The sequence below is a fragment of the Platichthys flesus genome, chromosome 14, assembly GCF_949316205.1.
Source record: "Platichthys flesus chromosome 14, fPlaFle2.1, whole genome shotgun sequence".
Taxonomy (NCBI): Eukaryota; Metazoa; Chordata; class Actinopteri; order Pleuronectiformes; family Pleuronectidae; genus Platichthys; species Platichthys flesus.
Genome location: NC_084958.1, coordinates 11,911,118 through 11,927,809, shown reverse-complemented (window position 1 = coordinate 11,927,809; position 16,692 = coordinate 11,911,118). Strand labels below are relative to the sequence as shown.

General features: G+C 41.7%; 2 protein-coding genes across 2 annotated transcripts; both read left to right on the top strand.

Moving 5' to 3' along the window:
• The first annotated feature begins 939 nt into the window (after positions 1–939).
• LOC133967912 (cyclic AMP-responsive element-binding protein 3-like protein 3-A) lies at positions 940–7,551 on the top strand. Its single transcript, XM_062403613.1, has 10 exons — positions 940–1,086; positions 1,282–1,380; positions 1,726–1,957; positions 2,578–2,708; positions 2,952–3,062; positions 3,226–3,332; positions 4,898–4,966; positions 6,206–6,290; positions 6,660–6,753; positions 6,843–7,551. Exons 1-10 carry the CDS (start codon positions 1,066–1,068, stop codon positions 7,028–7,030), a joined length of 1,137 nt encoding a protein of 378 aa, XP_062259597.1. The 5' UTR covers positions 940–1,065; the 3' UTR covers positions 7,031–7,551.
• Positions 7,552–12,503: 4,952 nt separating this feature from the next.
• On the top strand, positions 12,504–15,846 carry LOC133968610 (relaxin-3 receptor 1-like). Its single transcript, XM_062404756.1, has 3 exons — positions 12,504–12,945; positions 13,332–13,775; positions 13,872–15,846. The coding sequence occupies exons 1-3, from the start codon at positions 12,751–12,753 to the stop codon at positions 14,481–14,483; spliced, it is 1,251 nt and encodes a 416-aa protein (XP_062260740.1). The 5' UTR covers positions 12,504–12,750; the 3' UTR covers positions 14,484–15,846.
• The last annotated feature ends 846 nt before the right edge of the window (positions 15,847–16,692 follow it).

The following is a 16,692-nucleotide window of genomic DNA, read 5'->3' as shown; positions in this document are numbered from 1 at the left end:
TAATTGCTTAATTTCTGGAGACTGGGAAGAAGTGGAGACATATCGTCCTTCTATAAATACAGTCTGTGGTTGATCCTGTCCGAATGCTAACGTTTTCAAATAAGTACGCAACAGCACAGCTGAGCTGAAAACAGCCTTGTTAATGATAGCCTGGAATACTGAGCAAACCAAAATCAACTTTTGACATGATTCTGATTCTCAATTACAGACCAATTATTTACATTCTTTTAAATCAAAACAAAACTTTATAAAGAATTGACATTAGCTCTTATTTACCCTCACTCATTATAACTATCTATTTATTTTAGCAATAAATTACATCTGTTGAATCTTAGTTTGTTTCTCGACTCCTGTTCTATTGATTTATTCTCATAGTTTCTTCCTTTTAAAGCACTGTAATATTTCTAAGAAAAGTGATACATAAATTAAATGTATTATCATTGTAATTCTTATTTTCTTTACTTCATTCTGTTTGTTCTTTTATGCAGTAGGGTTATAATGTAGACGATTGGTCAGGAAATTATATTCATTCCCTTCCCAATAGTGATGGTAACTTTCAGTCCATCAAAAATTGCATCCTTACAGCTATGCTGCTAACATGTGTCAGCACATTTTTTGTTGTTTTGGTTTGAACTAATTAACAAATTGTTACTAACAGATAAAGATAATCATGACTCAGTCCGCCCTCTGCCTTTGAAAGCAATAAAAATGAGCTGTTAATCAATCCTTTCCAACAAGTATTCAATGTGAAACCAACAGCGTCTCGTCATGAGGACATCAAATGTCACTCTAGGAGAAACTTTGACCAATAAATCTATCAGAGAGCCTTTGTCTTGTGCTGATTGGCTCTACCAGCTATCTGCTAAACACCGGATTGGACAGTGATCACCTGGGATGAGGTAATGCTTATGGCATTTCAACTTTGTCCCTTGAGAGAGACTTAAGGTTTGCTCCTGGACACTGAGCCACACAAAGGATTGTCTTGATCTAGTTGTGTGTTGTCTTTTAATTCCTGCTGGAAGGTTTCACTGAAAATTCATCAGCCGCTGATTTAGAATTAGAATTATGGCACTGAAAACAGAGAAGGTAAGACATACAATTATTGTTTTTTATGTAAGAGAAGTATTCAGCCTGAGCAGTAGAAGAAAAATTATTACAGAAGGTAAAAAATGGATACATATTGATTTGATTCTTTTTTTACAGGCAAGTGTGGGTTTGAGCTAAAATCAGGCAGAACTGAGAAAAACCTCAACATTCACTCAGACTGGTTGTTCATTTCAGGCGCACACTGGGTTGGACTTCATTGACCTCCTGCTCAGGAACACTGATGAAACCATTGGTTACCAGAGCAACCAGTCGTGGACTATTACATTTGATGATGTGAGTATGGTCGTTTTGCACAGTTAACTCAGGGGACATAATAATCCCAAATGCAAACTCACAGAATCTCATTATGAAAGTGTGAAGGCCGAGTGGGATCTGTATATATCAAGGGTCATGTGTCATGTTAATGGAAGCATGCGTGTGAGCTCATTTACAGCTTCATGTATACATGCAGCTGACTGACAGACACTGATGAGATAAGCCTCTCAAGGAAATGAGCTGGAGGAATTGAATGTTCTTTTCTATGCTCGTGTGAGAGAAAATTATTTTCTGATGAAGTCCATTGCAAGAAGATGATGGGGTTGTTTGTTCATATGCTCACTTCCTCCACCTCAAACTCAGAGTCCAGAGAGAAGCTCTGCTGATGACTTCCTGGACTCCCTGCTGGGGGGGAGTGACTCCTCTACGCCGGCGTCCCCACTGTGGTCACCTTGCACGACCGACAGTGGCATCAATGAGGACCCCCTGATGGATCAATCGGAATGCCCTCACCCAACCTTTGACGCACCGTCTATCCCTCAGGATCCAGGGAATCAGCTGCCAGCCAGTGAAGAAACTGCTTCCATTGATCAAAGTAAGACTGGATTAACCGTGACAGTTATATTCTGGTATTTTGGACTGGCAAGGATCATCTCTGAGGCTTACAGCCACATGAAGCAGTACAGCGTTGAGAGACACACAAACCCACAGGAACAATGTGATCCAGGGCACTGCAGCACTGCCAGGTATATAACCAAGACCTGAATGTGAGACTTCCCAATTTTGTGCTGCAGAATAATGGAAGGGTTTTGAGTGAGCTTCTAAAGGCTAAAGGCCCCTTTCAAGGGGCAAATAATTAGGTTTTCCCATTTATGAGCATCTGCAAAGGATAAAAGGCTGTGCAAGTCAGAGTTTTTTGAATAAATGTCCCTTTTCACAATGCTGATGGTTGACCTCCTCGGTGCTAAAAAGATATAGATGTGTAGACAATTGTCTGCATAAACCACATCCGCGTCAACACAAAGGCATTTCAAACAGAGAAAAATGTGACACATTTTGTTGTGGCAGTGGACTGTACAGCACAGCGGGGTGCAGCACACACGGCGGTCTCAGATGCAGCAACATAAACCCTAAATGTTTCTCTTTGAACGGCACACGGTGGAAATTTGTATTTAAGCAAAGCATCACCTGATGTTTAACTCATTCAATCCCAAGGTCGGGAGTCCAGCAACCTGCAGGAGCAGTTTGGAATAGCATACTACCTCACGACAAACCCAAGCTCTGCTCTGCTGTCCAGTCAGACACTCACAGTGAAGGACCTGCTGATGTCGAACCTGGGACAGAATGTGAGTAGAGAGAGAATTATATTTCCAACCTAGCTTTTAAACTAATGAGGGGTGTTAATTAAAAATAATTTGGTTCAGTGTTTTCGATAATTGCACTTCATGGTCCACTGCTTACCTGTCCCACACAAGAGCCACCTTTGCACGATATCAACAACATTTCCTGAGCTACACTGCAGTGCCTTCTCTGGGTGAGCTGCCCAGAGAGTCACTTGAACTCCAATATTCTGTTTGCATGGTTCACAGGCACAACAAGTCCCCCAGCATCCCCTGCCAGAGCTTCAGCTTGACGAGGACGAGAAGACACTTCTGGCTAAAGAGGGAGTGAACCTGCCCAGCAAACTGCCCCTGTCCAAGGTACATGAGCAGGAGACACACTGAAACATGTATATGGGGCACACACACACACAAACACACACACACACACACACACACACACACACACACACAGACAGTCACCCTTTTTCTTTCTTATTATGTCTTTTCCCTATCCTCCCATGTGTTTCATCTCCCTGACAAGACTGAAGAGAAGGTTTTAAAGAAGATCCGGCGGAAAATCCGCAACAAGCGCTCGGCTCAGGAAAGTCGGAAGAAGAAGAGGGAATATGTCGATTGTCTGGAGGGAAGGTACGAGCCGGCTGCTCTCGGCGTCCTCACTCAGCACAACATTATTTCATGCACATTCCTCGGCCTGGACAAATGTAGTTTTAATCTGAAGCCATCTGTTGAACTCTGAAGTACTTTAAAATCAAGTATTTTTTCATCCAAGAATTAAATTGCACTCATTAAATACGCACCACTATGCTGATGGGGGTTGGGTGTTTGAGTCCACAAAACACTTCTTGAGTCTCGATTGGAGTAAATGGTGATCACTTCTTCCAATGCTCCTTTGGTTTCATCGAAGGGTTTGTAGGCCCTGATATTCAAATTAATTTACACCATGTTTTTATTCATAATGTCCGCTGTTATCCACTCGCCAACACTGTTCCGGAAGAGGATATCAGAACACTTTTTTGGGTGAACAAACAGTCGAGGCCTCATCTACATAACCAATGTGACTGTTTATCACTGTTGAGAAATCATGAAATGCTGTCTATTGTTGAGGTATTTGATGACAAAACACAGCTAAACACATTGTGATATTCCACTTGCTTGGCTTAATACTGCAGATGGTGCATCGGTGCAGTATCTCATAATGCAGAGCGGGATGTTTGTTTGCAATGGAGCTCAGTTTAGTCCCTCTCCTCCTCCTCCGCTACCTCCAGGTGGTGAAGAATCAACCTTACTACCCAGCCAGGCGTCCTTTGTCACCAGATGTATTAATCCTGCCTGCCACCCCCACGTTGGCTCCCCCACCCATCCCGCCTCCGCAAACGATGCGGCATGTTTGAGCCTCTGTGACTTCACATGACGAATAACACTGTAAAAAAAGTGCAGTCCTCAATTCGCCTGCATGCTGCTGTTTTGACAGATTCCAACAATGTATTGTTCCTGAGCAGTGCCAGTGTATTTCCAGGACTGCTCGATTGCACTGGCACTGAGCTTCAGATGGTTATACTTACGCCACTGGAATATTGAATTCCCCATCAGATGAGTTTTTTGGGGCCAAAGCAAAAAAACAAAAACAAAGCAAGAAGCCCTAGTGTTTTATAACTTAATGAGTTGAACATAATCTTATTCATATCTTGAATCTCAGAAAACATTGTCTCCCTGTGCCTCAAAATTACCAAACATCCCTTTGTGCATATTTCAATAACTTCTAAAATCCTTCATTATCTTATAGGACTTTAATATTGTGTTATGAACATCCCCTCCCACCTTGACCTCTGTTTCCCCTGGATGACAAAAGTTTGCATTGAGAAGAGTCGGCTGTTGTTGCTTTAATCAAACTCACTGCAAGCAGAGCCTATATCAACCAGGTTATCACTTATTGATGGTTCAGCTCAGTCTGTTGGCCTTAATGGAGGGTGACTCATAAAGTGACTCAAGAAACCAGAGAGACAGCAGTAGAATGGGGTCGGGGGGGGAGAGTGGAGACCCAAGATTTCAGAATGGGTGCTAGATAACAATCAGCAGAAGGATATTGGCTAAAGGAGAATTGAAGGAACACACAATGCTTAAGGCCTATTAATATCCTCCTAATCTATGTTTCTTTTCTCTTCCACTTACTTCCTCCCTGTCTCCTTCTGAAGGATGTCTGCATGCAGCGCTCACAACCTGGAGCTGCAGAGAAAGATCCAGCGGCTGGAGGAGACCAACCAGTGAGTCCTCAAATCAGCCAAACAAGGCCTCCAACTAACGATGTGTCCTCATTATTGATGTATCCATGGATTATTGCCCGTTGTTTGGCTTATAACTTTGAAGGATGGAGAGAGAATTGAAAACAACTTTTTACATCAACCAAAGATGACAAGCTATTCAATTTAAAGGGATTTTAAAACATTGAATGTAGCTGGATGACTCCCCAAAAGTGAAGCCAAAGCATCTTGATCGCTCCCTTGTGGTTTGTTCGCAGTATTGGTTATAAATCCGGCCTCCTCCATGTTAGTGGATAGGACCTGGATCAAACTGTAAAGTTAAAGTAAAGGTCAAATACAGGTTTCTCAATGATCCTTAGCTCTAGAGCCAATTAAGTGGTGCCGGAAAAACATAACTCACATCAGCTTCATCATATAGGTATGGATTCCATTGTGGGCATCATCTTAACCAATTGAATGAACCAAACAAAACAACTTTAAATGCTGATTGGATTACTTTAATGACTTAGGTTCATTTTAGGTTGCTGATTTTTTTTTTTTATTATTCTTTTTTTTGCAAAATATACATTTCATGATAAAGTCAACTTGAAGAGTAGCGTAGGATGCATCACATTTCAATTGAAGGCATAATCACAAGATTATTATTTTTATGTGTTGAGAGAAAAAAAACAAAAAAAACCCTGCAAAGAATGATAAAGATAAGGATAATAATAATAACATGATTTTTCCAATTTGTAAAATTGCAAATATGTGGATATTGGAATGGCCACATTATACAGCAAGTAAATTGTCTCTTGTCTCAAACTAGGTTGCTGATTTTATCTCCCGGTTGGGATTCATTTCCAAGCAGCTAGACTGTGTATCTTTTGTTGGTTGTTGCAATACATCTGTCAGTGTTTCATCGGTATGGATTTTGTCCCTTGGCCCCTTTTAAAAGGCAGACAGACATTCCTTATTTTGCCAGAATACAAAGCCCTCTACAAATTTGAAACCTGAAATGCCGTAATCTGGCTCCGCTTCTTCCACATCCTGCTGCCTCATTAGGCTGCTTTCTTCCTGATGCTGCTGGGAAGAGGAACGGGGGAAGACGCTGCATGCTCATGCTCTTCCTTTTGTTGTGTTAGTTGCCAGTGATCATGAACAAAAAAAACCTGCACATCAAGGAACCTGTGCATCTCCCCTCTGAACATATTTTTTTTTTACACAGCCTCTTTCGTCTTTCTGTTTGCATTCATATGACAGTGCTCTGTTGGAGCAATTAAACCAGGCGCAGGCTCTCCTCTCCAGCAGCTCCACCAAGACAACGCAAAAAGGGACCTGCATCCTGGTGAGGCAGATTACACACTGCATTTGCACATCTGCCCAGTCGACATAGCCTGCAACCATTATAATGCATGTGGATATAATACACTAGAGGCTCAGTTCTGTGTATGTATTAGAGAACATGTGATATTAATTATATATTCAAGGAAATTGGGATTTTAATGCACGCTCATCATCAAAAGTCACAGCCTGCGTTATACTTTTGACAAATGTCGAGTGAAATGTTTGAGTTGCACCTGCGCTCATCTTTTGTTCACAGTTGTGTGTTGGTTATGCTTAATGCCACCTTTTCCTCACTCCTGTGCTTTCTGTTGTTTCCCTCTGCTCTCTGTGCTTGGCCTGTTTTTGTCCTGCTGTCTGTGTTCATGTCCAGGTTCTGCTCCTCTCGTTCTCTCTCCTTATTTCCTCAAATTTGCAGCCAGAACCCTACAGCCATCTCAGCCAGGCGGACTACACAGAGACCAAAGGTCTGTAGGCAGGCATACACCCACTGTCTTTCTCTAACACACACACACACACACACTTACACCTCTCCACCATGCCTCTGCCCCTTCAGTGCCGTCCCGCTCCCTGCAGGCGATGGATGAAGTGCAGGACGTCCCTCCTCCTCCACTCCTCACTGTCTCCAGGGGCTTTGAGGCCTTGAGCAGCCTGACCGAGAAGCTCTGGACCTGGGCAGATTTCCCCATGGTAGACGTCCAGTCCTCTTACCACCAGGATCACAGGCACCGGGACAATCACTGAGCTCCTCGAGCTTCACAGGAGGAAAGATAGCAGCAAAGCGGTGCAGCCTTGCTCGCAGATACAGCATCCAAATTAGCAGTTTTATTGCTTTTTAAGCGTCTGTTCAGAGACCGAGTGAGGTGTCATGGTGTGTTTGCCACCCACCCTAACACACAAATAAAATATGTTTCTAAATGGAATTCACTCACTCAGATGGAGGTCGGGAGGAGGTCATCCTTTCTTTGGATGCACGGAGCCTCCGGGACCTGGCAGATATTTTATTGCTGACACACTACTGCATGATAAAGGTGTTTGCAGTATGATCTGGAAAAGAAGACGAATGTCAATTTACTGCTGTATTTTATTATTAACTTTAATGTATATAAGAAAGAACATAATTTCAGGATTAAAATGATTTCTGAGTTAATTTTTGCTTTATTTCTTTTAAGTCGAGTTTGGAAGAGATGTCCATCCCAAAAAGTAATGAGGCAATATCGTAAAAGTACAATTTCGTCGCCTCAAATATTAAAGTAAAAACTGCGTCATGACTTCTCACTTCAATCAAACCAAGTCTCACTTTCATGCAAGTTGTCAGAAGAAAGTCTGCCTGTTTTTTATTGGAGATATTATGTTTTTAAGTTAAAATGTTGGCGCAAAATTATCCGTTGCTATACTGTTTGTGGATTATTATTATTATTATCAAATGGTTTTGAGGGATTATGACAGAAGGGGTTACGTTCAGTTTAACTTTCAAACAAGAGAACTTCCTGTCTCGGGTTTGCTGGTGCATTACCTAACCTAATTTTACTTTCCCATATCCTTTCCAGGGGAATAACATCCACTGTGTACCCCTCCACAGCACGTCACAGTTCAGACAGCATATTGATTTTAAAGACGGTCTCCACAGAAGCTTGACTCTAAATCTCTAATTAAATCTGTATGTGACACACAAAGGGAACAATATTCAATCTCTGTACTTATTCACCAGCACACACACACACACACACACACAAACACACACGCAGGCACACACACGCAGGCACACACACACACACACACACTTACACAGAGGAAGCATGTACTATACTTTATAAGCTTAAAGAATGAAAACAACTTTCAGATCACATTTGAAACTAATTTGAAACTAAGCAACTCAGATTAATACGGTGAACTCTGCTTAGGTCCACAAGATAATTTGTATGTTGATTAATCACGGGAATACAGGACACAGTTGGTTGACAGGGCTTGTTAACACTGAGGCCATATCCATCAAAGTATGGGCTGTTTAGGTAGAGTTAATAATGATAAGAATTTTTGTCTTTGTACAAACTCCGTGTAAGGACACATTGAAGAATGTACCTGATGTCTGTAAAGAGCCTGAGAATGCATCAAATATCTATCTCAACAAATGAAAATACGTTTTTATGTCTTCTTTACAGTGTGTCTGTTAGCAGGGTTACACAATGGGCTAAGCAAGAAACCTTTACATTTCCAGGATCTTTAACATTACATGTGGTTTTTTTTTTAGACATTGATTCATAGATCTTGATAACACACAAATATCAAGCTAATTAAATTTGTGTAATTAGGCCCAGATTAAAAAAAGTAATCCATTTAAATAGGGAATTTAAATGTGGTTTCATAAGGGAACAATTGGCCCTTGTCAGATGTATGCACTATAGTATAGTATAGTATAGTATAGTATAGTATAGTATAGTATAGTGTGGTGTAGTAAGGAATAGTAAAGTATAGTATAGTATAGTATAGTATAGTATAGTGTAGTTTAGTATAGTATAGTATAGTATAGTATAGTAAAGTATAGTATAGTATAGTGTGGTGTGGTATAGTGTGGTATAGTATAGTATAGTATAGCATAGTATAGTATAGTATAGTATAGTATAGTATAGTATAGTATAGTATAGTATAGTATAGTATAGTATAGTATAGTGTGGTATAGTGTGGTATAGTATGGAATAGTATAGTATAGTATAGACCATGAATGTGAATCCATCAAGTAGCTGGACCTAAGTGGTGGACCGACTGGACCTACATTGGATACCTGTGGAGTCAGGCTGCCACAAGCATCGATAAACAAAATAAATGCAAATATGCTCTCCACCTGTTTTACATTTCAGAAACAGACCATAATATGTGGAGGCAAGAATAGATGATTAAGCCGTTATTTGAATAAATAACATCTGCATGTGATATTTGATTTGATGAACTTACGAGTTTACAGAGTTTAGTTAGTTGCTCGTCAAAAGTTGTCTGGGGTCAGCCTTTGTGTTTTCCTACAAAACCTCACTGAGTGCTGTGAGTCCCAGCTGAACTGAGAGGACAGACAGAACTTAAAAAATTCTAAACAGAATAAGTTCATGCAAACCTGAAGCCCAAAAATGCAAGTGCACTATCCACAGAGGGAGCGAGAAATTAATTATTGATCAGGTAGCTCTAAGCAACGTGTTGCAGTGGTGTGATAAAGAGTTATAGATATAGGTCGAAACTCTATATGAATAACAATCATGTAAGGGCTGAGCGGAGATACTGCCGGCCGGGTTCTGAAAAGAGGTGACAGGACGAAAAGATCATTTATCATGCTTTTCTCTGCGAGCTCAGTTTGTCTGCGGTTCCACAAGCTTTTCAGGATCGAAGCAGGAATATCACTAATTCTGCAAACTCGTGGCTTTGGCATTTGCACGTGTTGCTCCCTTTATGATGACTGTGATATTTATACCCATACACCGATGTCTAAAGTCATTACTGGCAAGGGGACCTTTATTAAAAACGAATTTGTCACCTCACTGAAAAAGGCGCAGTTCGAAAACCTGACTGTCACTGCTGCTATATTTTTTGCATTGCAGAAATGCAAAGGGAATCATTCAGATAGTGAATTCAAATGGCTACTTCTGCATGATGCTCTTTCAACCAAGAATGACAAAGAAGGCGACCGCTGGATGTACTCAGCCCTGAATCTCTGTGAGAATAACACAGGGCTCCGTTAAGTGATTCTGAGTAGAACGTCCGAACGATTGTGACGAATGATGAAAAGCTCTTGTCAGTAGCAGAGTTCATTCCAAGCTTCTCTCATTCATTATAATCTCTAAGTAATTCTCTCCTAATGTAAATTTCAACTTGATTTAAATATGATAGAATTAAAAGTCAGGGTACATGCACTTCCCTCTGTGCTTTATCGGGACTTGCAGACAAAAAGAAGCCCTCAGCGTCACACAACACAAAGACAAACTAATGAGATTTAAATTAAACATCTTTAAACATCTTTTACAGATTCGGCAGAATGCAAATGAAGGATGATGTTTCATAGATGAAGTATTATTTAGGTGAGATGGTTCATTTCATATACTGGAGAATGGATAATGTGTTTTGTATTTGTTGGGTGCATTAAAATTCGAAAATCATGTCGATAAAGTTTCCACGATTAGCATATACCACAAGTCCGATATATATCGATATAATGTTTGCATCAGGAGTTTTAAAAGATAATTGATCAACCTCAGATTTGTGATACGTTTGACTGTTTATCAAGTGTCATGTGCTCATAAAGAACAGTTCGAAACCACAACATTCACTCAGTAGAAGAGAATTTAAACTTAAAATCAATAATCTTGTGACGTATATATTTATAATTATCAATATTGGCCAATTTTTTTATATTTTTGACTTCATAGAATTTTTAAGCTATATCTCTCAGCCTCTATATTACACAGAGCCATCAAAGAGAGCTTTGGTGAAGATGTCAACAATATCTGGTAGATACTATATAATATAAGATGTATTTCGCTTTGTATTCGTGGCTTCAACTCATATTCATGAGTTGTTGCTTGTTTTGATCAGTTGTAGTATTTAGGTTTGTTGTGCAGTTAGTTTGGATGTTACATATAATGCACATAAATTATCCATAGATATTTGTAATTACATTAGATTTTATTTCAAGGTTGCCTTGACTGGCTATGGGGACTAAGAGAAGACAATAAATTGTCTCCAGCTGTCTTGAAAGGCCTTTGAATTCGATCCTGATCTAACAGAAGAGACGACCATTTCCAGTTGTCCCTCGTAGCAAACTGTTGATGTGTAGTTGTTTTTTTATTCATCAATGTGTCAGATGCTGCCTTTGGACAAATTCTTTAAAAAAACACATTGGAGCGATTTTGGGAAACTGATAAGTCACAGAGCACCCGAGCGAGTCCAGTCCTGCCAGTTGAGGATTGAGAAAATGACAGAGCTTCTCATCCAGCTTCACCCGTTCTGCTCCTGTCTCTTTGATGCGTTTACAGGTGGCCACACAGCTGCTTTATGTGAATACCAACACTGACCTATAAGAAATGCAAATTGAAAACAAAAATCTCTCCCTCTCTCCCTCCTCTGGCTCCCTGACAAACACTAAAGGCTGTTTGAAATCTAATTATCATTCTAGTGATGTGCATTTCTGATGCGTAACAACAAATCCTCGTAGGCAAACAAACCTTTCCTGGAAATACCAACCTTGTACTTTAGCTGAACATCATATTCAGGGATTTCTAAAGGTTATATCAGAGCACAACGATGAAATGTGAGGTTATAGCCGACGCCACAGTGATTATGTAAAACGGGAAGAGATGGCCTGGCTGCAACTCAGATTTAATTTCAAAGGAAGCAGAAACTCTGAGCAAACTTTAAATGAGGTAAACAAGAATTATAACAAGAACAAAAATGACTCTTAAAAGTTTTGCAGGTGTCTCGTTATTTATCGCACTGTTATCCGTTAAAAACAACACAACCTCCTCAATGAAAATAAAATAGATTCAACTTGCTGCAGGAAATCTGGGGGTTATATTTGTTTTGAAGTCCAAGAGAAGTAGATTGTCCACTCCTGTTTTTTTCCACCTTGAGGACTACTCAAGTTCGTCAATTAATTTATCTTGTCCTGGCTAGGTTTCCTGCTATATGGTATTACTCATGCTAGGATTTAAAGCCGAGGAGATAGAAGGCTGGCAGTTAGACAGGTCCCATAAGCGTCCTACAAAACAGAAAATATAAAGAAAAATACAGAAAATGACTTTAATCTCTGTTTGCAATTGTATTTATTATACTTGATTTTTTTTTAAGTTGTTTATGTTATTGTTGTTTTGCGTTTTTATCCTCTTGTAAAACACTTTGTAATTCGGTCATAAAAAGTGCCATAACAATAAAGGTTATTATTATTATAAAACATCATAAATGTTACCCTACAGCATACGTACATCTTCCCCCCCTGATTATTTACTTTAAAAATACACCTGATCTTACTGGAAGCAGAAAAGATGAAATGGTTTACTTCGAGTTGAGAGCTTCACGAAGCGCACGCTCATGAGCGCCCCCAGGCGGTGGAGCTGAGTCCCGCGACTATAAAAGCCTCCTGTGTGTGGATGCTGCCAGCATCAGTGAGAGAAGAGGAGGCTGCTGTCGCACTTCAGGCTCCAAAGTAGACTCCTTCACATTCAACAGCTCCTATCGTTTAGAATTTTATTCTTTCTTCCACAAATGGAAACAACAACAACAAGTCAGAGTCGCTTCAAGAAACCACTCGTATAAAGCTGTGATCTCCCGCTGGGACTTTGAGCCTTAAATGCAGCAGGACGGGGACTATGGGGATTGTTGCATCCGAGACTGAGCCCGAGAAGAGGAGGGAAACCTGCGCAACATATCGCTTCCTAAAGTAACTTGTCCCCGTTTATCTCGTATTTTCCCTCCGCAGCTGCTTCACCATGCAGAGCAACAGCAGCGGCTCCGCAGCGCTGAGCGCGTGTGGAGAGGAGGACGAGCGCGAGATCTCCAGAGTGGTCAGTCCCACCGGAGCAGCCTCCAACCTGGCTCCTCTCAACATCTCCCTGAGCTGCTGGCTGCACGTCCTCTCCAAGGAGTCCTCCCTGGACCTGCACGGGGACGGAGCCAACCTGGCCGTAGGTTTTGTTATCCCATACTTAACAATCACTCAATAATACTCTATTTGTACAGGGACTTTCATGCAGAATGTAGTGCAGCTCTAAGTGCTACCCAATCTTGAGCCAAGAAAAGACAACAATGTGGACAGTAAGAAGCCATCAAGACTTTAAGCTACAACAATAACATAATTTAAAATAAAATGAAATGCAAACCCACTCTAAGAACAGTTCTATTTAATGTTAATCAAAACGAACATGTAAAACGTTGTACTTATGCATGAAAAACATGCTTCAAACACTTTTCTTCTCTGCATGTTGGGTTTTGGCTTTAATTTCCCTATGTGCACTTTTTGTGTGATCCTCTTTGAGAGAAACACTAAGTCTGCGTGTTGTTGTCCCAACAGGTGCGAGTCCTCATCGCCCTGGTCTACCTAGTGGTGTGTGTGGTGGGGCTTGTGGGTAACTTGCTGGCACTCTTCCTGCTCCACTCCCGCCGACGGGGCCACCACCACTCCTCCATTGACTGCTTCGTGATGAGCCTGGCGCTGACGGACCTCCAGTTCGTCCTCACCTTGCCGTTCTGGGCCATAGACACGGTGCTGGACTTCCGCTGGCCTTTCGGCCGCATCATGTGCAAGATCGTCAGCTCGGTCACCACCATGAACATGTACGCCAGTGTCTATTTCCTCACCGCCATGAGTGTGACCCGCTACCGCTCCCTGGTTACCTCACTGAAGATGGAGAGCCCAAGGATCGCCACTGCTCGGGCCAAGTGGGGCAGCTTAACCATCTGGGTGGTGTCACTGGTGGCTACGCTGCCTCATGCGTTCTACTCCACCACAGTCCAGGTTTTGAGACTCATCTGTCATACCCTGATCTGATTTGCTTACAGTGTGTTCTCTGTTGTGTGCAAGCAGCCTCTGATGCAGTTGTTGCTTTCACAGGTATCTGCTGATGACGAGCTGTGCTTGGTGCGGTTCTCTGACTCCGACTCAGGTCACTGGGATCCACAAGTCCTGCTCGGACTCTATCAGATGCAAAAGGTCCTCTTAGGATTTGTCGTGCCCTTGGTCATCATCAGTGTGTGCTACCTCCTGCTCCTGAGGTTCATCCTGAGCCGCCGCATAGTGGGCAGTGTGGTCAGTGGAAGCGAAACCGAGAAGTCAGAGAGCGAGAGGGGACGCCAGCGCCGCCGCTCCAAGGTCACCCGCTCCGTCACCATCGTAGTTCTGTCCTTTTTCATCTGCTGGCTGCCCAACCAGGCCCTCACCATGTGGGGGGTGTTAATCAAGTTTGACATAGTGCCCTTCAGTAAAGCCTTCTACAACGCGCAGGCCTACGCCTTCCCCCTGACTGTGTGTCTGGCCCACGCCAACAGCTGCCTCAACCCGGTGCTCTACTGCCTGATCCGACGGGAGTACAGGGCTGGACTGAAGGAGCTTCTGCTCAGGGTGTCTCGGTCCCTCCAACGTGTCCTCAGACTGGCTCTGAGAGGGAGACGAGTGGAGGAGGCACCATCCTGCCTGGTCGGGATACACAAAGACATCAACATGTGATTCACTGTCGGAGGGAAAGTTTGATATTTTGGGGATAGGTGCTCATTTACTTTTTTCTTGCTGAGAGTTGAAGGAGAAGATTGATCTCCCTCCCATGTGAGAACAGGAAATAGGAGGCAACAGCCAGCACCTGGTTAACTTTACTTAAATAACTAAAACAGTCAGGCTTTAACATAAAACCCTCACAGCTAGAATCTGCAGAAAAGCTGAGATGTAAAGATGACCACCCGCTGTTTTACGGAGGTTTATGTTTCAGACTATATCTTGGACGGGACCGGTTATTTCCTGGTACGATTAATTTTGTTCATCCAATAATGAGCCAGGTGTTAATTACTGGGTGCTAATGAAAGAACTTTGTCACCATGTTGGCTCCCTGTGTTTCCAGTCATTATGCTAAGCTAAGCTAACTAGCTGCTGTAGCCTCATATTTGCACAGTAAGGACGGCAGGCAGCATATTTTCTAAATTTTCCTATTTTATGATGCCATAAACAAGTTTTTCCCCACTATAACTTCTTTCAAGAGCTGGTCTTTCAGTTTAAGAGCAGCACATAATTTCATATTCAGATTTTGTAAAGCTGTCGCATTCAAATAGTCTGTGCTTGTGCTCAAACTTTGCAGTCAGATATTTTGTTGCCTGCACAGACATCCTGCGCTCCAGCTTCACTCGTGACTGACTGATTCTGTGTGATTTAATTCATGCAACAATTCTGTCAAAATTCTCCAACCAATAGAATGCCAGCAATAGTTTTTTTCCAATGAAATTGTCACTTCCTGATTGTCGGTGTGTCAGCTTACTTTACTTTACTAGCCTCGTAAGGGCGGTTACCTTTTATGAACTTTTATACAAAAGCGGAAGGTTTGAGCACAAGCAGAACAGATCTAAGCACAAACAATTCGAGTGAAAGCGTTACAAAATCTGAATGTAACATCAATCAATCCCGCTCTCCAACTGAAAGACCTCACTATGCATCACAATCTATTTCACACACACGCACACAAGCATGCCAACACACGTCGAATCGATCACCTTGGAGAGAGAGTTGAAAGAATCAAACTCCTCCAATCAGTCGACTCTGAGTTATTCTTTCCGACGCAATCAAGCAAAGTGCAGTGTACTATTTGAGATTGTCAGATTTGCATTATGTCTGATGTGTTTAATATCTGTATTATTGTAGCTAACTCAGTTAGAGCATTAGAATCTGTCTAATGTCATTCACAGTAAAACTTAACCCCAGGATATATATATATTATTTGTATTCAGTGTCGGTAGTGTTTGATAGAGCATGATGCTGTGTGCCATTTTCATGTCTCTTTGTGTCTGCCTTGCTCTGCTGATGTGAAGTGTGTTGTTGATACACATGTTCTGTGACATTAAAAAAAGGAGAGGACAAAAGAGTCTGGTGACGCCTGAGGAAATTAATCTCGCCGCGAAACTGCAGAGATGTGGCCAAAGTAGGCAGCCGCACAAACACTGCCATACTTTTGCCCTTTCTGCAACCTTTATAGTGTGCACATGGATCCACATCTTCAGCTGCACACAGATAAGGGCACATGCGCCACACACGCAGACACACAGACGCATATACCAAAGTTGCTCCAGTGTGTGCCACTCTGCATGTAATTACTTCTACAAGCAGAGATGTACAGTATTCAGCACGTCTCGGTGTGGGGGCTTCTGACGCTAAAAGGCCAGTGGGTCACTGAGGGAACCGGCATCTTCCTGCCACGAACGGATACCAGTCAAAAGTACTAGAGTCAGTTCTCCGTCAGCTGACTGCCCGACACGACCACTGTGATATCGGAGAAAGTCTTAAGTCGCTATCGCACATCTGTTATCGTTTCTGCTGATTTGGGGTTTTATTTTTTATCAAGCTGGAAACGCATATCCAAAGCACCAAGCGAGTATAAGTACTGCGTTCAATAATAATAATAATAAAAAGCTATATTTGTATAGAACCTTTCATACAAGAAATGCAGCTCAAAGGGATTTAAACACAATCTACATACATAACAATAATAATGTGTTAAAATGTAATTCCAATAAGGAGAGATGTTAAAATGACATATAAAAGGAAAGGAAAATTAAAAGATCTAGTTAATGGTTGAAGCAAAGACAGAAGTTTAATGTTTTCCTTTAAAGACATTAACTGAACTAGCTTGTCTGATATCTAGTGGCTGTCCGTTTCACAACTTCGCAGCATAATTTAT

Excerpts from the sequence above, each read along its gene's own strand:
- LOC133967912 (XM_062403613.1), top strand. The coding sequence starts at position 1,066 with ATGGCACTGAAAACAGAGAAG. Across the intron at positions 2,709-2,951 it reads TGTCGAACCTGGGACAGAAT|GCACAACAAGTCCCCCAGCA; the intron begins GTGAGTAGAGAG and ends CATGGTTCACAG. Across the intron at positions 6,291-6,659 it reads AAAAAGGGACCTGCATCCTG|GTTCTGCTCCTCTCGTTCTC; the intron begins GTGAGGCAGATT and ends GTTCATGTCCAG.
- LOC133968610 (XM_062404756.1), top strand. The coding sequence starts at position 12,751 with ATGCAGAGCAACAGCAGCGGCTCCGCAGCGCTGAGCGCGTGTGGAGAG. Across the intron at positions 12,946-13,331 it reads GGGACGGAGCCAACCTGGCC|GTGCGAGTCCTCATCGCCCT; the intron begins GTAGGTTTTGTT and ends TTGTCCCAACAG. Across the intron at positions 13,776-13,871 it reads TCTACTCCACCACAGTCCAG|GTATCTGCTGATGACGAGCT; the intron begins GTTTTGAGACTC and ends TTGCTTTCACAG.